Source organism: Pezoporus wallicus, unplaced genomic scaffold, assembly GCF_028554395.1.
Source record: "Pezoporus wallicus isolate ANWC-B61680 ecotype Strahan unplaced genomic scaffold, APGP_CSIRO_Pwel_v1 contig_13740, whole genome shotgun sequence".
Taxonomy (NCBI): Eukaryota; Metazoa; Chordata; class Aves; order Psittaciformes; family Psittacidae; genus Pezoporus; species Pezoporus wallicus.
In genome coordinates this window covers 635,421-663,035 of record NW_026639057.1, presented here as the reverse complement: position 1 = coordinate 663,035, position 27,615 = coordinate 635,421, and the positions used below count along the sequence as shown (strand labels likewise).

At 42.4% G+C, this 27,615-nt stretch overlaps 1 protein-coding gene and 1 long non-coding RNA gene across 4 annotated transcripts; one reads left to right on the top strand and one right to left on the bottom strand.

The window, feature by feature from the left end:
* Nucleotides 1-622: 622 nt before the first annotated feature.
* On the top strand, nucleotides 623-27,003 carry PODN (podocan). 3 transcript variants are annotated; one of them, XM_057413524.1, is made up of 12 exons: nucleotides 623-1,003; nucleotides 1,888-2,013; nucleotides 4,432-4,682; nucleotides 6,362-6,455; nucleotides 8,060-8,124; nucleotides 12,577-12,686; nucleotides 14,932-15,088; nucleotides 17,024-17,139; nucleotides 19,072-19,729; nucleotides 22,346-22,494; nucleotides 24,336-24,537; nucleotides 25,903-27,003. In XM_057413524.1, exons 2-11 carry the CDS (start codon nucleotides 1,977-1,979, stop codon nucleotides 24,502-24,504), a joined length of 1,806 nt encoding a protein of 601 aa, XP_057269507.1. In that variant the 5' UTR covers nucleotides 623-1,003; nucleotides 1,888-1,976; the 3' UTR covers nucleotides 24,505-24,537; nucleotides 25,903-27,003. The 3 variants fall into 3 exon arrangements, with proteins under 3 accessions (XP_057269507.1, XP_057269508.1, XP_057269506.1); XM_057413525.1 differs by having other exon boundaries at nucleotides 1,823-2,013; XM_057413523.1 differs by having other exon boundaries at nucleotides 623-2,013.
* On the bottom strand, nucleotides 9,079-13,237 carry LOC130601445 (uncharacterized). The gene is made up of 3 exons (XR_008972668.1): nucleotides 13,106-13,237; nucleotides 12,376-12,472; nucleotides 9,079-9,157 (listed from the first exon to the last, which is right to left on the bottom strand). It is a non-coding gene; the product is annotated as an uncharacterized LOC130601445 (long non-coding RNA).
* Nucleotides 27,004-27,615: the final 612 nt, after the last annotated feature.

The window sequence follows — 27,615 nt, the reverse complement described above, 5'->3', positions numbered from 1 at the left end:
TTGTGAGTCTTGCAGTGGAAGTTCTTTCCTCTGAAAGCATCAGAAAGCTCTAGTGCAGAAACCACAGGAACACTGGTTGCCTGAGTCCTTAGTGGTGGGTCAGAATACTGTTAGATAGATTTGGCTCCAGCTCTGGTTTTCCTGGGAATTTGTGCAGGTTCTAATGATGGAAATGCAGCACTGGGCCTGGATGACAGCAGGTTGTGAGTTTGGGATATGTTGATGTAAGAGGGTAAGATGTGGAGGAAGTGGAAGCTTGGGAAAAAAACAGATTATATAGGTAATCTGTAGCACAGTGTAAGGATGTGAGTGTTACCTTTGCATGCGGGGCACCTGGTCACTGGCTTTGTCCCGCTGGATAATCCTGGGTTGGTTGTGCTGCTTGTGTGCCTCTTGTTTCCCCACTAAAGGAGGCATAATGCCCCTCTTTATATTGTCCTGTAGTACATCCAGATGGTATGTGACAGCCTAGGAGTGTACTTACACACCAAAACCACAGGTAAAAACGCAGTTTTGGGGAAGGGTGAACCTCTCGTCCTCTCCTGTGGGCTGCTCTGACATCAGTAGAAAGCCAGGTCTTCCTTCTCTCTGTCTGCAGACTGGGGTACAGAGGGGTGGTCCCCCAACATCAGCACACAGTTTTTCTTCTGTCTGAATACACTGTAAATGTTGTGGTGTGGACTCTGTAGTACAGAAATGGGAGCAGGCAAATGCATCCTGGGGCTCTGAATCACGAAGGGAAAGCAGGCAGCTCTGGTTTGTTATTATTTTTGTTTTAGTAAAAACATACTTCCCACAGCAACTTTTAAAACTTCCACGTGGCACAGAAGGGGATCAGTTCCAGTTGATATGAGCCTGGATGAAGAGAGGGAGGAAATAACTTGATTGCTTTAGACTTCAGTTCAGCTGGAGTCGAGAGGAAAGAATCAGTGTCCCTTTATTTGGAATTCAGCAAGGAGGTCGTGTTCCTGGTGAGGACAGATCCTCTGCCTGTCTTCTGGAGGTACTGTATGGAGCGCTGCGGGGCAGGCACAAAGCAGGTGGCTTTAGATTTAAAACAGCAACTCTGCTGTTGGTGATAAAAAGCTGTGTTGCTTTCTTGGAAGTATTGCCGCACTTGGAGCATACTGTGTTATAACAGCATGTTCCTCTCTCTTTTTTTTTGTGCCAAAAAAAGGAGAAATAAGAAATGTGAGGCTTCTGGGCTAAACACGACCAGGGCTGGTGTGTGTGTGTATGTATGTGTAGTGGAGGGTTGTTTTGATGTTTAGCGCTGTAATATGGGGCTTAGAAGATAAAGAGATTGGGTAGATGGGGGTGTTATGTCAAACTGGGGGACTTTGCCTCTAAGACATTTGTAGTTTCAGCCTATCTATCTCTGGTCCTTAAAGATCAGTTGGTGGGTTGAAAACCAGGGGGAGTTAAAGGGGAGGGAGATGAAATGCAGGAAAAACTGCTGATCTGTCTGTTCCTGGCTAATTTGGACCAGACCCTCAGGGAATGGGAGGACATTCCCACCTGGAATTCAGATTTTGTGTTGAATATGGCTAAAATTAAGCATCTAGTAACAGAGAGAACAGCTCTGGTATCCTGCAAGGCAGTGCTAAAGCACATGCCGTCTGTGCTGCTCTGCTGTCAATTCCAGCATGCTTTCTTCTGGCATCTCTCCTTGATCTTACAAACTGTGTTGACAAAAAGCAATGGGAGATTGTTTCTTCCCCAAGTCTTTATATTCAGAGTATAGCTGCTTCCTCTTTCCTACTCACATTTTCCCATATGGTGACTTTGGAAAATTCCTCTCCGATTTCGTTGGGAAGTGCAGGAAACTCTCGTTGGTAGAGGGTTGCCTGTTACTCTCTCTTAATTCTGCTGCTCACATCTGGAAAGGATCTGGCTTGGAAAGGGGAGACTCGCTCTGAGCTCAGCGCATGTAACTGACATGGCATGAGCCGCGGGAGCCTGTGGGGGCAAGAGAAATGTTCTTCTCCATTCATCTGATTTCTGACAGCAAAGGTGAGTTTTTCAGCCCTTTATTTGTTCTTTTACAAGCTGTATTGTCAGACAACACCCAGCAGCCTGCCTTCCAGCTGCAGCTTTTAGAAAGGATATTCCATATGAGTTACAAACTCACTTAACCCGTTGATTTTGGAGGAGAGGATGGTTTTGCATCTCTGTGTGTGTCCTGAGAGAATAGGCTTGGAGAATAGTACAGAGATGAGATACTTTGGGCATGATTTTGTGGTTTATTGAGGTAACTGTGATCACTGAAAGCATAAGTAACTCCTGAAACTTCAGCTTACTTCTTGAGACACTGCCTTCTGTAGCACTCTGCCTCTGGTGCTGTGTGGCAGCAAAGTGCAGGAATCAGTACTGGTTCTGTCTAGGCTCAGAAAGATGCAACCTCTGAGGTCGTTTCAGTGCAGCTTCTGTCCTTGGGTGGAAGGACCTGATCCAAACCCCACTGACAGCAAGGGAAGAGGGCTGATTCTTTCATTCAGGTGGGTTTTGAGCTACATCTTTAGTAAGGCTTCTTAAATAAGGCTTTGGATCAGGCCCATGGGAATGATCTGAAATGGAGGGAGTTACTTCAGGCTTTCTTTGAACTAAAAGAAAATCAGAATTGTGCCTGACTTTACTGCCTGCACTCCAGATGCAAGCAGATGTTTCTGCATCCAGAGTGTCTCCCTGTGGCACCGGAGCAGCATGCACTTCAAAGGCATTGTAGCAGAAGCATGCATATTAATGACAGGGGGGTGAGATTGCCTCAGAAATCTTACTGTGCCATAGACAACAGTATTTCATGTTAATTTTTTAACATCTCTTCACCTCTATGTGTGGAAAAGTCAGGTTGTTGAAAATCTATAGAGCCAAATACCAACCATGATGTAACTATGCTGTGGGAACAGCATTGGTGTTGTTTGTGGGAGGGCTGGTTGTGACTTGCATGTAAAAAGGGGTCTTTTCTTTAGTTTCGTTTGTAAGTATCTGTAAGGGTAAACTGATATGTATAAAAAATACTCTGTTAGAAATGTGATAGATTGTACTTTCTGAGATTATTTCCTCTAAGGTTTCTGAGATTAGGTCACCAAATAGTAATGATTTTCCTAATCCACTGTTGGCATACTCATATGGCCAATTTTGATCTCACTATTAATATCTAGCTGCTATATAAGGAACACCATCTGATCTCTGGAATGTTTTATAAAGGAGATTAATTTCATTATAATCAGCCGGAGGCTGTGGAATAGTGGAGTGGGGGAGAAGGGATCAAGCAAGCAGTGTTAAATGCTTAAAATCACTCAGCATGCTGGTAGCAAATACCAGGACCAAAGCAAAACCATCCATGAATCAGGATGCTCTGTCCTGTAGTGCCACCTTCTCCATTTCTTCAAGTATAAGGCAGTGTTTAAAGAAGTTATTTAAGATGTTCATGACTGTGACTGAGAGCAGGGTGTCTCCAGTGCTTCCCAAGCACCCACAGTCTTTGCACAGCTGCAGCTGGTGCAAAGCAGCAAAGCCCTGTGGATGTGAGTGGAGACGTGCTAGTTCTGATACAGCCAGTGTGGCTCTGGCAGGTTCTTGTTTCTGATGCAAAGCAGGAACCTGGGCTGGCAGAGATGAGCAGAGTACTTACTTCATAGTAAGGTCATGAATCCATTGTGCTTTTTCACCTTCAACGATAAGACTCTCTCATCACTGTCCAATCCTCCTGTGCAGAATAGCTAAAGGATGTAAGACAAGCCATTACCAGCCCTTACTGCAAATCCTTAAGTATGAAACCTGAGAAGGGCAACAGCGGAGGCCGAGGGGGCTGAACCGGGGCCAGCTGGCCGGTCCTGTAGATATTCAACTTCTGTTTGAGTTATTGTAACCTGCTGCCAGAAAGATAAAAGCTGAACATCAGCCAGGCCTCTAAGGTTCAGATCTGCGCTGTCCAAAATCAATAGGAAGCCCATTTTGTTTTCAGTAGCCATGAGGTTTTGTTATTGTTTGAGGCATGTGAAGCAGCCCTCCTGAGAGGCAGCCTGGCAGCACCGCCAGCGCCTTGTTTACATTCACAAGGAGAGGTCCTTCCCTGCACGACAGTGACATTGCAATGACATTGCACAACCTCCTCCATAAACCTCTGGGATCATTTGGTGTTTCTCAATATAAAAAAGCAGTAAATGACCCGAGGAGTCAGGGATGGTGCACGGATGCTGCCAGGCCCCCAAACCACCTTGAGAGAATCATAGAATGGAGGTTGGAAAAGACCTTTATCGGGTCCAACTTGGACTGCCAAGGCCACCACTAACCCCTGTCACTGAGGGCCTCGTCTACACGGGCTTTGAGAGGACGCGACAGCACCCGGGGGAGCAGGAACCCGGGCTCCCGGTGCCTGCCTGCCTCCCTCCATGCGGGGCTGACCGCGCTGCTCGGTGTCGCTTGCAGGGGCGATGCCGGCCGGCGGCCGGGCGCTGCTGGCGCTGCTGGCTCTGGGCTGCGCCGCCGCCGCCCGCAACGACTTCCCCGAGCGGCGTCCACCCGGCCCGGCCCCGGCCCCAGCCTCAGCCTCAGCCTCAGCCTCAGCCTGTCCCCGAGACTGCGGCTGCACCCAGGAGGGCGTCGTGGACTGCGGCGGCATCGACCTGAAGGAGTTCCCGCTGCTGCTGCCCGAGCTCACCAACCACCTCTCCCTGCAGGTGAGCGAGACTCCCACACGCCGCCCGCCCGCCTCAGGGGCCTCTGACCCGAACCCGGCTCCTTCCCGCTTCTTCCGGCAGCTCCTCGGCTTCGAGTGGGAGGCAGGAGGTGCAGCAGGCCCAGCGCTGGTGCTTGACGTGCACATGGTTATCAGCAGTAATTCTCTCCCCACAGATCAAGGGAGGGAGCAAGACAGGAACATTTTCTCCTCCCTCTCTCAGCTCCACAAAAGGAATGGTCAAACTCATCATTACTGTTCCTGGTGGTGTGCCTTTGAAAAGGATGGGCTAAATCACTTCATTACTGAGAATTTTTCTGTCAGCACTACATGCTGGTAGAAATGTGAACGCCGTGCACCAGTCCAGAGACAGACCCAGCACACAGACGTGGCAAGGAGCAGCTGTGACAGAGTCACAGAGTGGTTTGGGTTGGAAGGGACCTTAAAGCTCATCCAGTTCGTACCCCCTGCCATAGGCAGGGACACCTTCCACTAGAGCAGGGTGCTCCAAGCCCCGTCCAACCTGGCCGAAGCCATCCATCACCACATGGCATTGCCTGGTGCTGTGCTGCCTGCGGCTGGGAGACTAATGCCATGCCTGCAGCAAATGGTTCTGCTGCAGAGACGCCATGTCTTGTCAGGATAAGGTCCTGTGTGGATATGGGATTTCAGGTAGAAGCAGCAGTCTGTCCTGAGCTTTCAGCAGGTGTCCATGCTCTGTCATTAGTTAAATGATCACTGTGACCAGCGTTTGGGCAGGTGTTCTGTCCCTGCCTGCGCTCTGAGACCCAAGGGTCTGAGCAGGGCCACAGCATGGCAGCCCTATGGGTGTTCCTCTTCCTCTGGGCAGTGGCAGCACTTCCAGGCTTTCCAATACCTCTTTGGCCCTTAACCAACTGCTTTTTGTTTATTGCTCCTATTTGCCAATTCTGTTCAATGGGTGGAATGCAGATTTTGTTCAGAGCTTTCCCTCTGAGTGCAGCATACTCAGAGAAGCTGTAATGTTAGCTGGCACCTTCCTCAGCAGATCTGTCCCAGGCGTGTGCTAGCCATGGCTCCTGCCTCTGCTGCCAAAAGCAAAGAAGCTTTTTGGAGCAGCAGCTGTCACTTTCTGTGTATTGGCTTGGCTTTGTGCATGGTGGGTTCTTAACTGGTCCCTTAGATGCTGAAACATTAGAATCACTCATTAATGGTCAAAAATGTTAGTCAGCATGTTAATAAAATTCTGATGGCAGTCAACCAGCAAAAGTGAGCTCAGTTTGGCTCTCCTTGCCCATGAACAGTTGTTTTTAAAACAACCCATAAATAACAAGTAATAAACTTGGCAATCCATGGTGCCAACCTTTTAGGGAATGCTCTGCTGCAGCTATGAGGTTTGGCTGTGGCGGATGGATTGCAGGCCTTGCCCGGCACAGGCACGCTGTTTCTGTGCTGCCAGTGCATAAGCCGGATGTTTCTGGTGATGAGCACGAGTTACAAAGCTTGGTTCAGGCCTTCAAACACTGCTGGGTTTGGATGTCTTGGTTTTGACATCTGAGTTTGGCTCACTGTGGAGTGAAGTCTTGACAGTGTTTTGATACGGTGGGTTCATTTCCAGATTTCACTGGAGTTCACAGTCTGGGTTTGTTGGGATCCTTCTTGGATTACTTTGCTGGTGATTAATACTCTCCATTTTCTTAGAATAACCAGATAGAAGAAATCTTTCCAGAAGAGCTTGCTCGGCTTTACAGACTAGAAACGCTCAATTTGCAAAACAACAGGCTAACTTCAAAAGGTAAGCCAGCAGAGCCACAAAGTGGACAGAGCCTCCACAGCACCAACTTATGCAGTGAGGCCAGTGACAGCTGATAAGGAAAGCCAGAGAGTGATGGATTAACTTGGTTGGAGTAGTTAGCTATAAGCCTCACTCTTTTGGCCATCACACAGGTCATGGAGGCACTTTATCATCTGAAACATAATACTCACTGTGTAAGAATGCAGCCTTACTGAACCAGTGGAGAAGACCTGGCAGCAGCACTGTGTACTGCAGCGTGAGGCCTTCTCATCCAGGAAACTCCCCGTGGTCACACAGGCACATCAATGGAGCGCACTGGAGACCCAGAAATGTCTACATGCTGAATGATTTCCTTGTGACTGACCTTGTTTCTTAATCCATTTGTTTGGTTCAGGCTAGTCAGTCAGTGCAGTTTAGTCCAGTTCAGCCCTTGTTGAATTGGTGTAAATACAAGTAATATATATTGCAAATAAGGCAACTTCTGCCCTTATAAAACCATTTTGATTAGTGTAGGGAGGTTTTGCTTGCTAAGTCATAGGCGTATTGGAGAAATTCGCCAAGGGGTTAGTAAGGAAAGCGAAAGAAATGGAGGAATTGGAATAAATATTAAGAGGATATGCAACACAAAAGCTGTAATTGTGGTTAACTTGTGTGTCACCCAGTTACTCTGAATGCTGTTGCTACCCTTATTCCAATAACAGAAAACAGCCTTTATTGACAATGGGGGAATGTTATGCATGGGACCTAAAACATGGCACTTATACATAGCACAAGGAAGGCTGTGCTTAATAGATTCAGACTTTGACATTATCACCTTTGGGGCTTGGTGTTTCTTTCCCAAGCTTGAGTGCAGCCCTGAGTTTCCAGTATGTTTTGACATGGGAAATAGCTTCACCTTTGACTTATGATTATCTAAGTGCCAGGTGAAAATGTTATTTGCAGCCTTCCCATTGTGACAGCAATTGTGCTTGTGTGATCAGCTGGATGTGGAGTGATTCAGCTGAAAATTAATAATTATTGGGGATGATAAGCTCCAAGTTGGATCAGCTGTCTGAGGGGGCTCCTGCATGGCTATCTGGATTGTGGCAGAGCAGAGCAAGAGACAGGTTATGACATGCAGGTGTTATGTTACTTTGGTAACATCATGGTCATAGATCAGACTAATCTGATCATTAAACAACCTCAGATTATGCCCTTCCAAGAAAAAAGATTGGCTGATCCATGAGCAAATGACCAACTTCTCAATAGCATGGTGCTGTGAGCACAGATAATCAGCTTTACAACCGAGTCAGCACAGCTCTGTACCTGACCCTTCCCACTGGGATTGGCCACAGACCAAATTAAAATGCTTCCATAGTTAGGATTTTAATGGTCTTCCATTACTATTAACAGTCTGTGGGGGTTTTTGGTGGTGGTGTTTTGTTTGCTTGTTTTTAATTCTGAAAAACCAAAACAGAGACAACAATAGGTCTTTCAGTGGCACTGAAAAATACTTAAATCTCACATTAAATGTAATATCTGAGAGGGGAAGCTGCCCTCTGGTATCTTCAGTCGGAGAGGCAAGAAGGTGCTGATGTCTCTGATGAGTTATTCCTGTTTTAAAGGGTTGCCAGAGGAAGCATTTGAGCATCTGGAGAACCTGAATTACCTGTACCTGGCAAACAATAAGGTAAGAGACTCACAAGGCTTTCGTAGTTATTTTCTAACCAGGTTCTGAAAGTTAAACAAGCAAGTCTTCAATTCCTTTAATAAATACATGCTACATAAGTACAGTTGTGCTAAAGTGATATTCTAATGCAGGTTCATCTAAGGTCAAGACAATCAGTATGCTAAAAGATTAGAGGGTACACGTGCCAGTGTATTTTGAACACTGATTTATGTGTGCAACTGGTGAAGGGTTTTCCTTGTATGTAGGGAGGTACAGGGAGCCCCTGTATTTATAAATTACCACTGTCTGCAGTAGGTTTTGGTACAGCTGCGTGCAGATGTGGTAGCTGCCTGTATGCATATAATCTGGGCGGTATTCATAGAATCACAGAATGGTTTGGGTTGGAAAGGACCTTAACATCATTCAGTTCCAACCCCCTGCCATGGGCAGGGACGCTTCACACCAGACCATGTCACCCAAGGCTCTGTCCAGCCTGGTCTTGAACACTGCCAGGGATGAAGCATTCACAACTTCTTTGGGCAACCCGTTCCAGTGCCTCACCACCCTCACAGTAAAGAACTTCATCCTTATTTCCAACCTGAACTTCCCCTGTTTTAAGTTTTAACCCATTCCTCGTTGTCCTATTGCTACACAGGTTTCTCATCTCATCAGAGGAGGCTGGTTGAAAGAATCTGTGAGCAAACACATCCCAGTGGTTTAGCCATCAAGATCGATAAAAATCTATCCAGTTTTCCCTGACTGCCATTCTTACTATGTTTGATGGAGAGGGGGGATATCCACATGCAGTGAAACCGTGCAAGTTATGAATTTCTTTTTTTAGCTGCAGTGGTAGAAGCTGGATTTCTGTTTTAATGGAGAAGATCCTAGGTGCTTTTCTATTAATGACCCAAGTTGGATGTCCTCACAGAAGCACATCTTTCTTGCCAAGCCTAGGAAATGAAATAACTTCTCATATACAGTTACATCCGGGTGGTTCCCATTATGGCTTTCTTTATCCCCAGTGATTGTCCACAAATATTTGCTACAGAAGAAACTGGGATGCCACAGAGAAATATAAGTTAAAACATCAAGACAGAGGTTCTTTTGTCTGCAAAACCCTTCCATCCCTCTGTCTCTCTCTCTCAATATATATGCATGTCTGTATATATGTTTTATTATCCTCTTAAAATCTGTGACCTTTTCATGGTTTGTTTATATACATGAGCCCACATTCAGGTTTCAGTCAGGCCAAGAGACATCCAGAATCACTCCACAGATTTCTGTATAAAGTGATTGAGAATAGAACCCATTCCTCAGTACAGTAACATTGTGTTCTTTTCTCCCTTTCAAGCACCATTTCCATATAACAATCTTGGCACTTAAGGACTCCATAAAAATGAACAAGCCAGACTGTGACTAATATTCCAGAACTTTGCACTCCAATTTTCCCTGTGTGACAGAACAATGTATTTGGTTTTTCTGGCTTTACTGCAGAGAGAAAAGGATCCCAAAAGAAAATGCAAACATCAGCGAATGTCAGAACTAGTTATACTGAGAAGTTGTGGACCCACAAAAATAACACATTTCTTTGTAAGTCCCAAGCCAGGACAAACCAGATTGACTTCAAACTGCATCCACTCTGCAGCAGGAAACGCTGCAGATCAAGTAACTGTGGTGTCTGGAGGAGAGCAGGGATTTGCTGGTAGTTTGCTCCTTGTCTTATGGATCATTTTAATGCTGCTTTATCTCCAATTGTGATCCCATTGGATGTAGCTAAATTATCTGCTGTTAAACTAGCATATTTGGTCAGAGAAAAGAAATAGAACAGAGTAAAAGCCTTCTGTGGCTTACAAGTAACAAGTACTTCAAGGCAAAGATGAGAATGAATGGATTCTGTAGTTTCCTTTTTAATTTTTCAGCCCACTCTCATAATTTGGATCTATCACATAACATTCACACTAAGCCCTGTTAATAGCAGAAGTCTCTTCTACCAAACTGTTGACCAGGTCCTGAGCTGTCATTATTATTTACTATAAGCTAATGATTTTGGTGACAGAAGGTCTTACATTTCCCCATATCCCCAGAGTGATTTGGGATTCACTTGGACCAGTACTTCTGTCAAAGCTTGTTAGAAGCAAGAAAACTTGTTCTAAAACTGGCAGTAACTTTCGTATAATCCTTGTGAGTTCATTGGTTAAGTCATTAGTTAACAGTAGAGAAACACTATCTGCCATATGAAATGGAAGATCCAGCCATAAAGCTGCAAGATAATTGCAGCAGGAGAAACACAGGTTGGTACTGATTAGGCAATGTGCTAGGCAAAGCTGCTCTGTCACTTCACTTTTGCTAACAGTTGCAGCAATCCAGCACTAATCCTTCAAGCAGTCAGACAGTGAGGATGGATTAGTCTCATGACCAAGTGCTGAAATGCCAAAGCAAAGTCCTGAGCAAGTGAAAACTCTTTTGGGATGAAACTTCTCTCTTTCCTCTTTCTTGTGGTTCTGATGGCTCTCATTTCACGTATCTGAGCCATTCCCTTTGTTATGTATAAAAGTTACGACCTAATAGACCGTGTTTATGGAGAAAAGCTTTCATGTGCCACTGAGTATGAAAGTGATTAAGTCTGTTTCTTGTGTCTGAATTCCCAGTATTATGTCATGGCAGTGTTTTAATTCTGAGGCACTGCCAGACCTTCCTAGTCAGAGATGAGTGCCTTTATCCACCTCCCTGAAATCGTGTCTCCCAGATCAGGAGCTGAGAGATTCCCAGCAAAGCCAAGAGCAGGACTGTGGCACCTGTAGCAGTATGTCAAATGCCTATTGCCACTGCTTACATACTCTCTAGAAACACTGATAGTAGCGTGACTGTGGGAAAGATCTGCCTTGTGTTTGTGACCATTAAACATTTAACGCAGCTTAAGGATGGAGGTTTTGGCACAGGTGAACATGAAAACCAGTAAATAATGTACTTTAATCTTTTAAAAGCTAGGACTGTATTATGAGTCCAGTAAATTGCGAGTTCATGGATATAATCCTTCAACTGACACTTGGCAAATGAGTAAAGACAGATCTAGGCAACCTTTAGGTAAGTGCGTAGTTCAAGGCTTGGGTTAGGCAGTTCTCCAGTGAAGTGTCTGTTCTCTCACACGTTGTTCATCTTTTAAGTATTTCTCAGTTTGCAATATTATTAATAACCAAGTGCAGTTTTATGGTAATAAAAGCTTGAAAACTAAGTTTCCTCATCATGTGAGCCTTGCTGTGCCTTGCTGGCTGTAAGGGCTGAGCTCTGCTTCATGCAACAGTGCTGTGAGGGGGAAGCTTTACAGATTCAAAGAACTTCAAGCTAGGATGCTTGATCTCTTCCGTTGCCCAGAGTTTCCCATCCTGATCGCGAAGCTTTAAATGACAATTCAGAATCTCCCTAGAAAAGATGTTCTCTCCAGAGCCCTTCAGAGTGGATGTAAAATGCTGTAAGAGTGGTCTCATTAGTACTATACTTAACATCTGTAACCGTGGTAATGGCACCTGCCTACTGCTGTGGGCTCCAGGATCATGCCTACTACAGCACTGTGTTAATCATTTGTTTCCCAAGGGCTTAATCGTGATGCACAAATCTTTTAGGTTTATGCTGTCCCCCAGCCTATGTATTGTCACCTCTATTCTTGTTTCTAGGTTTGCTGTTAGCAGCCACTCAGTGAATGGAGCTATTGTATTATAGAGGTGCTCTGTAAGACTGAGCTTTTTTGATCATTATTTTTCACTCCACCAGTTTTTGTTCAGATGCAGATGTTCTTAGCAATATTTTATAAAATCACTGACAAAAATAGCAATAGACCAAGAGCAAACACATCAAATCCTCTTGTCAATTGTCAGCTTCTGGAGACAGGACTTTTCTGTGTGTTGTTTCTGATACATCACTTGTTTAATGAACAAAGTACCACTGTACAGTAGGTCTTTACTTTGAAGTCCTGTTTGCTTATTCCATCATTTGGCTCAGAAGCATCCCTGCCCTTTGAGACCCTGAATCCTGCATTGAAAACATCATCATAAATAGATACTATATTGGAACAGACATATGAAGTGATACTCCTCCCCTATAGTATACTTTGATAAGAGGGTAAATAGTAGGCCACTGTGGGGTGGGTTGGATTATTTTGGCACAGCAGGCTGAAGAATTAGGAACAATAATAAGCGAAGTGCTCTCTGAATAACAGTTTCTTGATTTCTTCCATCAAAAAGAAGACTCCTCCAACCAAAACAAGCATTCACTTACCTTGGAACAAAAGTCTGTCTCCTTCCTGGAGAGATTAGTGAATGAGGACAGTTTGTTTTCATTCATGCAGTCTGCATTCAGTTTCATTTATTTTTGCCTGTTTAAAGAAAATAAATTTGCAAGTGTTTTGTTGCTGGTCTAATCATTGGTTAAAAGACTTGTTGCATTTCATGGGAATACTCCTGTATATTTCTTTTACAGCTAACAGTGGCTCCGAAATTCCTACCAAGCACCTTGATCAGTGCAGACTTTGCAGCCAATTATCTCACTAAGATCTATGGGCTCACTTTTGGACAGAAACCAAACCTGAGGTAAGGGGTCAGGAAGTAAAACAATGACGGTGTTCTGCCACTGCCTGGATGCAGTTGGTGAGTGATAAGAACTATCTGGCTAAACCATGTTATTGCCTACTTATGGTTTTTGGAAAGAAGCTGCCTGCTTGTTATTCTCAGCATGAAAGATCAAATAATCTCTCAAACAAATACATTCCAAGGGCTTTTCCTAGCTGCCAAGCAGTTTTCATAGATAAAAATTGAACTGTCTCCATTTTCTTTGTGTGTCAGTTATGAGTTGAAAAGAGTTTCTCAAAATGGAGATGAACTGTTTAGAAATCCCTAGTTTTATAATAAGTCCATTCATTTTAAAATGGAATCAGGTTGAGAGTACAGCACTTTGCAGTACTCAACTATATTAAAGCTAAGCACTTCAGCACCTTCAGAGTGGTTCATACCCTCAGGTGTGGTTTCAAAGGTCTCTCTGCTAGTTTCAGGTTGTGATTTTCTCAGCTGGATCCAGTGCAGCACATTGGCCCCTCTCAAATTCAGATCCACATAGATGACCTCCTGCAAGATATGGTCTTTTCCAAAGGTGTTTTGAGTAATCCGTAAGAATACCGCAGCATCTAAATCCTGCAAAGACAACTCAGACTCTGTTGGTAGCAATGTACGCATCCAGGTTGGGAAGCAGTTAATAATAGCTGACCCAGTTGAGCTCCTAGAGCTCAGTCTTGTGATGAACTGAAGAACTTTCCATTCCCACTGAATTCATTGAGAGCTGAATCTACACTGAACTTACTTGGCCTTTAGTCTGGTAGGCTCTTGGTAGCTGAAAAGGCTGATTTGCTCACCGATTCCTGGCAACATCTCATCATGAAAGAAGTTAGATTTATACATGTGTTATTTCTTTATCTAAACTGCAGAAGCTGCTGTGTTTTGATCGTGTACTAAAATTCTTGCACTCTTCTGAAGTGACTTTCACACTCTCCTATACCAACACTGCTTTTAATCAGAATAATAACTCATTGATTTCCAAGATTGCTGATAGAAAACCCTAACAAACACAGTTGTTCCAGTTGGTTTATTTGCCCTCAGTAGAGTTCATGGTCTCAGATGGATTATTTGGAAAGCAAGGTTTTAGGAAAGGCAAATATTTGTGAGTAAAAGTACAGCTGACCAGGCAGGGTGAACAATATTTTCAGTGTGGCTCTGAACTCCCTGGAGGGTGTGATCACATGATTGTGTTTCCATACTGAGCCTTTCCTTCCTTCCAGAAAGATGTTGCCAAGTTCTCTGCAACTGGTAAAGAATCCAAGATCAAGTTAGAAAAGCACACTTTGACACTGTGCTCTTGGAATTTTAACCTGTCTCTGCAAGCTTAGGGGCTTGCTGCATCTTGGGGTAAGCACAGGGAAGGAAGAGGTAATCAAAGTCAGTAAAATCCTGTCATTTCTTTTGTTAAAAAGAAGTCAAATGAGTTCTTTTTGCAGTTAAAACCAAAGAAAAGCAGGAATAACTTCATAGGTGTCCATTGCTTTATGCAGAAATAAAACCCGTGTAAGAAAGAACGAATCCATTCTTAAAAATCTGATTGGAGGAACTCTTCCTTGAATATTAAAGGCTGAAAGTAAGAAGAGCAAAAGGAGATTAAGAAGCCCTCTTTCTGTCAATCCCAAAGGTTCATTCAAAACCCGAATTCTTCCAGATTGAGAAATCTGCTCTTCCTATCGGTATTCTTTGCCTGAGTTCCAGGAGTAGAAGAGAACCTGTTTCCTGGGGTATTTCCAGCTGTCAGGGGAACAGAAAGAATTGAGGGCTGAGAGCCATCTCTTTCTTAAGAGATCTGCAGGTTGATTTTGCTGAGGTTTGATTCCAAGCAGAAGTTAAAACTGGGGACATATCAATTATTCAGATATGAGTTTTAACCCTCTCACATGAGGCCACCACACTGACATTCTCTATTTCAAAGCACTGCACAATCCCAGACTTGCACTCAGTTTCTTGTTAAGAAGATAAAGCTACATGTGAAATTAGTATTCATGTGCAGGTTTGGATTTTGAATAGAGCTAAATTTCAGAGAGTATTTGGACCAACCTTTTGGTTTTGCATCTGTGTTCCTTACTGAATTAAAGGGCACATTTAAAAACCATATTGAATCAACTCAAGGAAAGAGGAAAAGATTGAAATACAGGTTTCAAACAGCCCTCTCATGGTAAACACCTCCCCCCCACACCCCGATCTCACTGTCAGTTTAACTTCATCTTTTTTCTCCTTCCAACAGATCTGTGTATCTTCACAACAACAAACTTTCAGATGCTGGGTTACCTGATAATATGTTCAATGGCTCTAATAATGTGGAGATACTCATCATGTCCAGCAATTTCTTGAAGTATGTTCCAAAGAATCTCCCTCCAGCACTATATAAATTACATTTAAAGGTAATGACAGCAAGGTTTTGTATTCTTTTATGACTGTGACAAAGTACTGTGTTTGTACAGCCAAGCCATTTCAGTGCACTTGGAAACATTCCCAGGCCCATTGCAAGTCTTGTCTGCTGTATCCCCAACAGTAGCTGTCTCCCATGGCCTTGCTTTTTGTTCATAAGCAACAGTTTGTTTTTGCAAAACACATGCTCAGAGGGAGCAAAATGCTTTTCTGTTTTCAGGGGAATGTGTTGCCCGTGCCTGTGTGGTGGCATTGCTGGCCTCTTCCCTGCATGTAATGGTATTAATACATATTATTGCAAGAAGGTAGATCATTCTCTATGGCCATCCGGTTGCTGGCTTCCCACTTAAGTTTGCCACTGATGATGCTGTTTTCCGGACAGCTGCTTGCCCACTGTGTGCTGGCTTTGCTTGCTAACTCACTTCACACAGACTGCTGTTTCCTAGCATCAGTGGTTTTCCTTTGCTACCAAACTGGCGATTCAGATGACACAGAGGAAGTTTGGATTGGTGATTCTTCGTTACTACAGCTTCTCCAGCGATAGTGCAACTAGCAGAAGTTGTGGTATTAAGTAGTTTCCAGCATTTTTAATTCCATGTCATCTGATTTTGATAAAAACACTTCATCATGTCTGTGCTAGAGATCTCAGCCTTGTTAATGATGGGAGAGCAGTAGCAGTGGGGAGTCCTGGTTCTGCTTCTCCAAGCGTTGACAGCTCCTTGGACGTGTGTAGACTGGAGCCTGTTATCAGCCCCGAACTTAGGCAGTTGTGTTGCCTCCCAGCTTTCTTTTCCCTCGAAGGTTTCACCGCTAATTCCCATTAAAGTCTTCTAGAAAAGAGGCTTCTCCAGCCTGAAGAAAAGTAAAGGCAAACAGTCTGATCCTTTAAATTGCTGGAATTCTCTGCAAAGTGTGAAGTCACTAGTCCCCTGCATTGTATTGCCATTTATAGGGGATTATTGTCTCCCAAAGGGGTCTCAGACTTTGAGGATTACACTTTGAACTCATATCCTTCCCTGCTGCCACCAATTGTGTTAAGGGCAGAGGAGCTGAAGAGAGAAATGGGCATTTTGTTTTCATGTGCACTGCCTCTCAGTAGTAACATTTACCTTGATATTCCGACTGAGAAAAAACAGGACAATGAGAAATGAGAGATGGCCAGTAGTGGACCAAGAGTGTCCAAAATGTGTACTTCAGATGTGGCAGAGCTTTGATTTTTCTTTCACTGTTCACTGAGACACTCAGCCAAATCTGTCTGTGATGTCGTCCACTTTATATTAGTTGGCACATGAATCCAGTTAGTCTGTCCACTACATTTTTGTGTATACATGGACTGGGGGAAGTTTAACAAATTCAGTGGCAGTGTTTTATATATCCTTTTATAATTCCTACAGTTTCTGTATGGAATTTCTAAGTGGATTGTTTTGTTCATGTCTGCCCACTCGCTACTCCAGAGTGATGCTAAGGCAATAGAAGTAATTGTTTTGGGATCTACATTGCAGGAACTGCACCTTTTGGAATATTTGGGAAGGTGGCAGGTTCCCAGCTCCCAGTTGAATTCTTCTTTACGGTGAAATCTGTCTTAAAAATTCCAGAAATCTTGAGCAAACTCCAGAGGTAGTTTCCTGGATCACATTATACATTTGCACATAGGTGGGAGGGCTATGAATACAAAATAAAGCTATCTGGGAGGCAGGGGCAAATTCTACCTTCTTAACCCAAAGTTTCCATGGGGAATCAATAAAAGCAGCTTGCAATATTTCAGTCTAGTATTTGTATTTATTTCTTAAGCAGAATTATCATGCTCCCTGAAATATCTTACATCTGGCCCTTTTGAAGTTTGATTGCCTGATGCTAGTTGAGCAGAACCTGAATGTCTTGTGTCGTTTCATGCCAAATAATGTACTTTGTGCTTCTGGTGGCTCTAGAACAACAAGCTGGAGAAGATTCCCAAAGGAGCCTTCAGTGAACTCACAGGTCTGCGGGAGCTGTATTTACAGAATAACTACTTGACAAATGAAGGAATGGACAATGAAACCTTCTGGTGAGACTGAGATCTGTAGTTTGTACCTATGTGTCTTCTACCTCCTCTGGTACAGTAGTACATCTACTGAGCAAAGTATCTCTTAAAAAGTACATTTGTTAAAAGCTGAATGATGTTACACAATCCTCTGCAAAATCTATATGAAAAGTCTTAGGTTCAGATGCTGCCATTCAAAAGGAAGGGTCTGGGTCAGTGGTTTGAATTCCCACTGCAGAATACTTTTATACAAAAGACACAACACTGAACATCAGCCCGCACCATTCCCTGATTGCCACAGACCCAATCACACCAGGTACTGAGTGCCTTCTGGGAAAAGGCCACCCAGAACAGTGTTGAAAGCTGGTCTCTGGTCTTCCAAACTAGTCAAAAGTGATGTTACTTGGGACTTTCCAGTTTCAAGGACAGATCATTGGAAGTTAAGGCCAGATCTTCATCTTTGCTAAAGCCACTTCTGTGTTTCTGGGAAGATGACTTGAAAGCAGATGATTGTTGGCGTAGGCAGGGGTGCAGTGGTGCTGCTCAATAGCCAGATGGCTGCAAAAGCTTTGCTACAAACTAGCGCAACAGAAATAGCCTTGGGCTGTCCTAAATTTAGCTTGGGACTTAGCACTTCAAAAAGTTAACGGTGTCTCTGCCTGCACTGAATTCTGCCCTTCTTCCACCTGAGCATCCAAGTCACGTAATCTGGCCTGCCCATAAATTCTGTAAACTTTTCTAATGTCCAGGCATGAAAATGTATCAAACTGTGCTTTCCTTTTCCACTTCCCACTCCCAGAGACCTCCTTTAACGATTTACCATAGCTGTGTTGTGTCCACCTCCACGTCATGTTGGACATACCGTTTCTGTTAAGATTTTGATAAAGGCTATAGCCAAAGCACCAGTCGCAGCAGAGAGGTGGATTTTGCTCCTTGCTCTCCTGATGCTGACTGTACACCACGGCATAGAGCTTCTGAGACCTACCCAAGCAGGGAAAGCATTTCAGCTTGCAGCAATGAACTGCTTGATCCAAAGAGTATTATTTGCTCATTCAGAGCATGCTTGGATAGTCGTGAATAGCAGTGTAGTAACCAGTAAGTAATGTCTGTAATGCATTAGTTCTTGCATTTCCTGAAAACTTTCTAGTCATCTGTAGTGGGTTATGTAGTGCCATGTGCAGATTAAAAGCCTCATTTGAACCGAGAAACTGACTTGAAATAGAAGGGAATAGAGGGAGGGCTCCTCAATCCTGGCATAAAACACCACTGATCCACATCCAGTTGGTATAAGTGGCTGGTCTGGGGATTTATTTTAGCTTCAACTGAGTCCATGGAATCCAGATTCAGTAGCTTACACAAAGCAGCTCTAGCCCTGACTCACTTCATAATGCTGGAGGGTCAGGAGAAGTTCACCATCTTAGTCTAGGCCACTGAATTGAGCATTTCTGCTTTTACTAAGAGTAATATTTTATCATCTGGAAAGCAGACCTTTAATATACACTTTTAGAGTGACAGAAAGACTCATGCTCAGGCTACGTTTCTGTGCAACCAAGGGCTAAATTCTGTGTTCTAATGGCACTCCCATAGCATCTTTCTTGTGGTATTGGTTCACTGAAATTGCTCACATGTTGCTATCTGTGGTGTCAAATGAGAGAACAGTAGACTACAAAACTGATCTCAGGTCTCAGCCCAGAGGCAAGCTAGATGTCTGTGGACTCTAGCAGGTTCTCTTGCAAGTGTGGCTGGGGAGCAATGGCAGCACCTAGTCCTAATCCCTCATGGCTCCTTGTTTTGCTGCCTACATCAGTCACAACATAAGACCAAAAAGGGCAGCAGTGGGAGCTATGCTGGGTAAAAAGACTCTAAAGCAGAGATTGTAAAATCTATGGGGAAGTTGGTTATTGTTTCACCTTGCAGAATCTAAATGGAGAGTGTTTTCTTTCCTGCTTTCCCAAGGAAATTGTCTAGTCTGGAATATCTAGATTTGTCCAGCAATAACCTCTCACAAATCCCAAGTGGTTTACCTCGAAACATCGTCCTCCTTCACCTGGAGAAGAATGCAATTAAAGTGATTGGCAGAGATGTCTTGACCCAAATTAAGAACCTGGAGTATCTTCTACTCCACAATAACAAATTAAAAGCCCGAGGTATTCACCCACTAGCCTTCCAGGGCTTAAAGAAGCTGCACACTGTCCACCTGTACAACAACATGCTGGAAAGGATTCCCAGTGGGCTGCCCCGGCGAGTGAAAACACTTATGATCCTTCATAACCAGATCTCTGAGATTAACAGGAATGACTTTGCTACCACTTACTTCCTTGAAGAGCTGAACCTGAGCTACAATAAGCTCAAAAGTCCCCAGATCCACCGGGAGGCTTTCCGTAAACTAAGGCAACTAAAGTCCTTGGATCTCTCTGGAAACAACCTCAACACAGTGCCCTTTGGCTTTCCAAAGAACTTGCAGATTCTGAAGCTGAAGGAGAATGAGATAAGCATCATCCCAAAAGGGACTTTGTCTGGGATGACAAAGCTGCGGGAATTATATTTGAGCAACAATAAACTGAAAGTAAATTCAATTTATTCGGGTGCATGGAGAGAACTCAGCAGTCTCCAGGTAAAACATCACCTTCTCTAATTGTTTTAAGTGATGCTGATGCCGTCATCTGTCTGCTTAAGCCAGTTTATATGGCACCAGTACTAGATGTGCTTGGTCCTCATGTCTGGGGCTTGTAAGTGCTATGCCCTCTGTTTCTAGAGTAGAAATGATGTGCTATTGTGCCAGAGGTGGGTGCCTCCCACTGCTGACCAGGGTGCTAATTCTGGGAAGTGTAAAAACAGCTTTGTTTTTGAACCCTAACGATGTCCTATATCTCTAGATTAGTGAAATGTTGTCATTATAAACTGAAACTAGGCCTTTCAAATAGCTTGTCTCCCAAAAGATTTAAAATCAGCTCTGAAGAGAGACAGCAGGAGGAAGGAATGCATAAACAAAACCACTCTTAATTCTCAAAGCCCCCACATCAGCTTATAGTCAGACAGGCCAAGCTGCAGGATTTAGCAGCTGAGCTGGCTAAGGCACCTGGATAGCTGCTGGGAGGCCTGGATTCAGTCAGCAGCCTTCTAATTTGCTTAATTGTTAGAGAAAGTTAAACACAAGCCATAAGGCAGGCAGGAGAATCACATTTGTGCTGTGCAAAGTGCCCTTTCAAAGTTGTTACACTACTTGAAGGATTTGTCTGCGTTCCCTTTTAGGCAACAGCCTGTTTTCTGCAGTGAAAAGTATTAACCTGTGTCATATGGCAACCATCTAAGGGTGCATATGGTTATGTCACTGTACAGGCAAAGTTTGTCCATCTCAGAGCAGACCAGGTATAAGGGACATGGAGTGTAGTGTGTTCTCGGATAATGAGAACGTTTATCTGTATGAACCTTTCCCTTTCAGTTGTTTATGGGAATAAACAATAGCTGGTTTTTCTGTTGATGTGAATCAGTAATGCAGCAATAGGATCTGTAGAGCTTTTGGCTTGCATCAGCTGCAGATTTGGTCCATGGCTTTAATAATACTTTTTTCATTTGTTTGGTGCCTCACTGATAGGTATAGGGGTGTTATGTATGTGTGTGTGCATGCGAATACATCTAAGATGAAAAGAATCCTGGAAGGAAGATGCTTTTGAGAAACACAGATTCTGGAATTGATAGGCACTGTCATTTGGGTTGGGTCTTCCTTCAAACAAAAATGGGTCAGGAGACCTGTTAGGCAGCATTGGTTGTTGGTTGGAATGACAAGCTCTTGTTCTCAAAAGACCTGATTCATAGTTCCTTCATGTTATTTTTATTCTGCTGTCACTCCCTGTTAGTCAGTGTCAGTGTTGCTGTATCAAACATTGGTCTTTCAGTTGTGCCTACCCCACCTCAAACCCTGTTCATGTTAAATAAGGTTAAGATAATAGCACATACTTAAAATCTGATTAGACTAATGGTGCATTTTTGGCTGTTGCTTTTTTCTGGAACAGCATTCCTACTTGTAATTTATTTCCATGATAGTATATTATGAATCTTTTTAATGTTAAAGGCTTAGGTGTGCCATTGTTTTATGAGCTGGTGCACCGGAGTGGATTTGAAAACAACCATCACATAAGATCCTGATGGTGCATGTACTTAGCATATGCTTAGGTCCACACTGTTTACATTGAAATCACTGAAGACTGTCTGCAATTGCAGAGCCAGACATTTACATAATTGTTTGACACATTAGGATTATGTGGGGAATAAACCCACTGAAATCATGACAGTCATTTGCAGAAGTATAGCTTTGAATAATGTGCAACTAGCGTGTCACTTGGTGCAATGAAAATGCCACAATACAGGATAACAAAACACTTCTGTTGATCCATTTTCTTGTGTAAAATCCCTGGCCTTTAGTCCTGGTGTTTTCATACAGTCTTCATGTTAGAATATTTGCAGATGTTTTTATGTGTAACTCTAGTCACTAACCTTAGCTAGGGAAGTGTTTGCAGCAGCAGCAGCATCTTCCAGTGACTTCTCGTGCAAATCTGAAAACCCAGTCTGCTTTTAATTCATGTAAAGCAGGCATGGGCTAAAGCTTGGGGGGAAAAAAACATTGGGACTCCTGAACAAAACAACATGATGTCTCATGCGAAATCATGGTGCTAAATTGTAGTGTAAGGGATCAGAATTGTGATGGCTGCACTTAACCTTGATGCAAATTAGAGGTGGTTTAAATTGGTGTATACTATAATAAATATCACTTCAGGTTTTCCACCACAAACTCAAACTGCACCTTTTTGCATGGCTGCCAATCTGCAATTGCCGTTGTACACACAGTGTTTGTATTTGCCTGACCTCACCAGAAGGGAGAGGTTCTGCAGCAGACTCACCAAAGTGCCATCTGCAAAATAGAGCCTATTTCCAGATGATTTTCAGACACAACAAATCCTGGATAAGCTTTACATAAACATCTCACTTATGCAGTGTTAACGTACTAAGTTTTCTATAAGTGCATATACATACATACAGGTATTTTTATAGACTTACATGTATGTGTGTGTGTGTGTGTAGATATATATATAAAACAATGGATAAACTTCCAAAGCAGGAGGGAGTGTGTATAGAGCCAGCCTTTGGAAGCTCATTTGTTGTCAGATCTCTTTTTGGAATGCACAATATTTAAATTCAGCCATTTATTTGACCCCTTGTCTGTTTCTTGCAGTCACTAGACATGGCTGGCAACCAGCTGACTGCTATCCCATCAGACCTGCCAGAATCTCTGGAATATCTCTATCTTCAGAACAACAAGATCACAACAATTTCAGAGAGTGCTTTTGAATCCACACCCAAAATAAAGGGGATTTACCTCAGGTAAGGTCAAGTTTCCACTTCAACACACAAGGTTTTTTCTTCTTCCTCCACTTTATAATGGCTTACTGTTTGAAAAATACTTAAAACCCTAACTTCCAAAATAAGCAACTTTGTTTTCTAGTAATGTATGCTGAAACTGTGTTCATCTGCTCCAAAGAGACATGGCTACACGTAATAAGTGCTTTCTGTTTGGAGAGTGTTCCCTTTCTGTGGTTGTTAGAACGGATTAGGCATGTTAGAAATTCTGGGAAATTAGTGTTTAACATCATGTCATACTCCAGTCTTCAGCTGTGAGCTCAAAGTTTACACTGCTTGTAACACTACAGCTTTTCTTGTGTCCTGGATTTTGACAGAATCCCCCTTGAGCGAGGCGTGAATGACTAATCTTGGAGTTGTGCACATTCCCTTGACAGCTTTGTCAGAAATAAATGGCAAGTTACAACTTATGTAGCTAAGTTTAGAAGCTTTTTTATCCTATTCGGTCAGCTGGATGAGGACTTTGTTTTTATAGGTGACAGATACAGACCTTTTTTACATACAGTATAAACACATGGTAATGTAACTGGTTTAAGCAGAGTACCACAAGAAGTGAAGCAAGAATCTGTTGCAGTAATATGTACAGTTTTAATCTGATTGAACATTACTGAAAATATTGCTTAGGATTAATCTATGAACCCTTACGGAACATTTCATTAAGCTGATCCAATGGATGTGTTCAAAGAACCTAGGCTGCCTGCTGCACAAGATTAAATGTGGCCTTATTTTGTCTGTATGCAGCTAAACTGCGCTGGAGAGTTCTGAAGCATACCTTTTTGGGTGAACGATTCCATACCAAGCAAATAAAATTACAAAGTCTGGTGTAAATTAGAGCAGTCTGTCTATTCAGCTGCTCACATTTATGAGATTTTAGTGAATGCTTGGATGCAGCCCAGAAACCACATACCACATTCTGTATTTCTATCTAAAGAGAAAAAAAGGAATTTGCGAAACTGTTTTGCTGATGTATTTAGGAGGCAACTCCACCCAAGCTATGTTTCTTAATGGGAAGCTATTAATCACTGCAATACTGTGAAACAACAATATACATCTGGAATATTAGACAGAATATGATTTGAAGCTTGTTCAAGAGTAACAGACCAAACAGTATAGGTGAGAGCAACTTAAATTGCAGATTAGTTCTTGGAAACCCAAATAACAGATGAAAAATTACTGCATGTTGCTTTGTTTCTAAAGGGATTCTTTGTGCCAGTATTTTGAATTTCGTGGAAGAAGAATTAAACTATCAAGGGATGACACTGAATCTCATGAAAAATCAAGTTACACTTTGAAATATGGGCTGTGGAGCAGAAGCCTGTGCTCTGTGTGAAGGAGAAAGCAGAATACCAAGAGAAAGAATTTGTGGGGGTGGAATTCCAATATTATGATCTTTTTCCTTGCATAATACAGTTGTAGAAGGAGGAAGAAGGGCTGAGAAAATTAGGAGGTTTTTGAAAGCTTGGTTAGTGAACTTGAAATCAATGAGAGATACTTAATGTTTCCCAGTATTTTCCTGCAGGGTCCTTTGTGATGGTAGAAAGTGCGGTCAGCAAACTTTGTTCAGTCATTTCAGTTGCCTGCTTGCAAATCAGAACCTGCTTTCCCTTCCCTTTCCCATTCAGAGGAGTCAGTACTCCTAGGGTGCTGTTGTGAGTCAGTGTAAAGTTAAGAGTAACTTGTGTCAGTATAAGAATGTAACTAGGGTTAGAGTAACTGCAGAATAGTTTCCTCCTACTCTACACTTTTCTGTGTTGGATATGAAAATGGGTTTATTTTAACAGGAAGACCCTTTTGTTTGTTTAAAGGTTTAATAAGATTGCTGTTGGAGCACTGAAGGAAAGTATCTTCCAAAACCTAAAGCACTTACAAGTCCTGGATATTGAAGGGAACCTTGAATTCAGCAACAGTTCAAAGAACAGGGATGACTCAGAAGAGGAAATGGAAGATGAGGAAGAGGAAGAAGAACTGAGATAAAACATGAATTCACACAGTCACATCATGTGGCAGGTAAGAACTCTAGTTTAGTTAAATCAAGGACCCAGTTCTCAGACTCTTGTTTAAATAATTCCAATTTACAAGTATGACTAAAACATAACAAGTGGGTGTCTGAGCCCTGGACTCAAAAACTTCCATTAAAACATGGCTGGGAATTGCAGAATCAGAAAGGTTGAAAGTGTCATTTTGTGAAATGAAACAGTATATATCTGGTTTTTATCGAAGAAAGTGGACTGTTCATAGTGACCTCTGCTTATAGCTACAACAGACACAAAAGCTAAATATGAAAGTCATTATTTAGTAATTCTGATAACAAAAATAAAAGAAAAGGTCTTTAATATTTCTAAGCAACTGGTTCACAAGGAAAATCAAACCAACTGTGAAGCTTACTGAACGCAGAAGACCATGTGAGCTGAAAATGGATTAAAAAATTAGACAGATTAAAAGAAGATAGACCCATTGGTGTCTGTTAAACATGGCATTAAGATTACAACCTCTGTCTCAAGCAGACCTTACATCACTGACCACTTGGAGTGGGAATATAGTGCTATACTTGGCAGATTTCTTAAGGAAAGGATATCTACTGCAGGTCACTTTTGGAGACCTTATGTAGGGCTGGATTAATGCCTGGTCCAGAGTAGCCAGTTCTCACAGTAGCCTGTGCTTTGTGCTTTTTGATAAGTCTTGGTGAGGTCTTCATTGCTAACCTCACCCAGATTCACCGAGAGGCATCTGGGCAGTTACAGGTGGTTGCTGCTGAGTTTGCACTGGTAACCGAAATTAAGATCTCGGTATTCCATGAGCAATCTGGCCAGCCACTCAATCTCTCTAGAAGAGAAGAATCTCTTCTCTTTTCAGCTGCAGAAGAAAAGATGAAGGGAGAATAATGTTTGAAGACTATCCAATTTTTTTTCTATAAGAAAAATGGGGATCTGCTTAGTGCATCTCTTAAGCATTTTGTGTTCAAAGATGATGAGGTTCAAGACACTACTCTCTACTTTTGGAGGTCTAAATTCTATGACTTGAAAGAAAAAAAGGTTTAAGTTTTTCATTTTGTCCCTAATAAACATTTTTTGTCATGGAGAATGACACAAGGAATTGCTAGCAATAGAGCTAATACATTGAAAAGGTAATGGGGCCTGAAACGAGCAGAAATTGCTTGGCAAGTCAAACATTAGACCTCCTGGCTGGGCTATATGAAAACTTTGTGAGAGAAGAAATAATTCATATCTGCAAATTTCAAGTACACATAACTTCATAATCAGTACATCTCTGGTTTAGTTTGGGGTATGTGTGGCATGTCAGCAGGTACTAAGTTTAGCATATTCTGAATTCTGTATTCCATTATATAACTGATTTTGTTTTTCTGATTTGCAGGAAAGCATATGGAAAATTACATATGTCTATGTGTAGATATCTCTACAGATATACAGAGAACACTTAGCAAAACGTGCAATGAATTACGCAGAAACTGTCATGGCACTGGGCCAGGCTTATGGAAGACAATGTGTTACAGTGCCTTATTCAGGGAGAGACCCTGAATGCCTTTCCAAAGCTTCCAAATCATCTTATACAAGACCCAGGATCATAAGGGATTGCTCTGGAACTCACAAAAGCTGGCTTTTGTTTCTTCTGTTTCTCTTCCTTCACTGTTTCCATCTGTAATAACAATATGGGACTGTTTTGAAACATGCCTTCAAAGGCTGTTTTTGTCACTGCATTTTAAATGAACCATGTATATGCTTCTTCTCTTTTCCTCCACCCCAAAGAAGCTGTAACTGATCAGGAAAGATGGGTATTTGCAATAGTTTCATGTGTGGAGCAGTATATGAGGCATTTTGGTCATCAAGCAGCAGTAATAATTCTGGATGCAACTATTCCTCTGTTATAACAATGTGTATATTTGGATGAGAAAAACAAAGTAAGGCTGGATCCCATAATATTTTATCTCTACTGCCAAAGCCTGCAATATATTCCTGTTTTAGAAAGGTTTTAAGATGAAACAATTGCTCTTGTGAATATATATATATATATAAAATCTGTATGTCTGCTTTCCAGAGCTCTGGTAAAGTTTCTGTCTTGGTGTTGTTTGCCCATGTGGCACTTGTGTAAATATCTCTGAAGGTATACCCAGAAGGTTGAGTAACAATATGCAGCTTAATATATGTGGTAGAATCTTTCACATATTGTAGATCATTCCCATTAAGAGTCAGAAGTGAGACAACTAAACCAAAATGGATAAGTGTGGGATGTCTGAGGAGAAAGCTGTTAAGTGTCAAGAGAAATTTGTTTAGTTCCAATCTGGAGCCAGTACCTGCTGTCATACTCTTTTAAAGCCTCACCTATTTTATGGTGTTCAGTAATCTCAGCTCCTGTTGGAATCAGGGAAATTGAAGAAACCAAGATAAAGAAGACCTATAGAGGTACCTGGATAGCAAGTTTCTTTTTTGATTAAAATGTCCTTCACCTGAGGCAGCTCATCTGCTTGATGAAATGGTCTTTTCTTTTGAGGATTTGTGATTGAGCACATGTTGTTTTGCATACTGCATTCCAGGATTTACTTGGAAACACGGTTGGCTCTGTTTTTTAACAGCTGTTTTTCCTGCTGGAAAAGATCTAGTTCCACGCTCTCTCTTTGCATTCCCATAGCACAAGACAGTCATTTCAGGCTGGTATTTCCTACCTTAGACAATTCAACACAATCGTGAATCATAGAAGGAAAGATTGCTTCCTGAAAAAAAACAACCAAAACCAAAACTTTACTCTAAAAATTGCAAAAAACCCCCCCCTTTTTTAATTTCTGCTATACAGCCGAGCAATAAAATAGCTTTACAGCTGACATTTGGGATAGATTTCTATGTAAAATCTTTACAGAATACAGCTCAAATCATTTAGCTCTCTCCAGCAAATCCCACTGGAAGTTTTGCTGGTCTTTGGTGAAACAGACCAATTTATTATACTCCTGAAGAAGCTGAGAATATGCAGATTTGTACAGTTTTATGGAGAACAGTGCAATTACCTTTAAACTGCAGCCCCTTATACTGTGGTTCTGTGCGAAGTCAGGTGCCCCAGACTCCCTTTGAATCCCTT

Bases quoted from the DNA above. Each gene is read 5' to 3' on its own strand.
- PODN (XM_057413524.1), top strand. From the start codon at position 1,977: ATGTTCTTCTCCATTCATCTGATTTCTGACAGCAAAG. The intron at 17,140-19,071 runs GTGAGACTGAGA...TGCTTTCCCAAG, and splicing joins ATGGACAATGAAACCTTCTG to GAAATTGTCTAGTCTGGAAT. The intron at 22,495-24,335 runs GTAAGGTCAAGT...GTTTGTTTAAAG, and splicing joins ATAAAGGGGATTTACCTCAG to GTTTAATAAGATTGCTGTTG.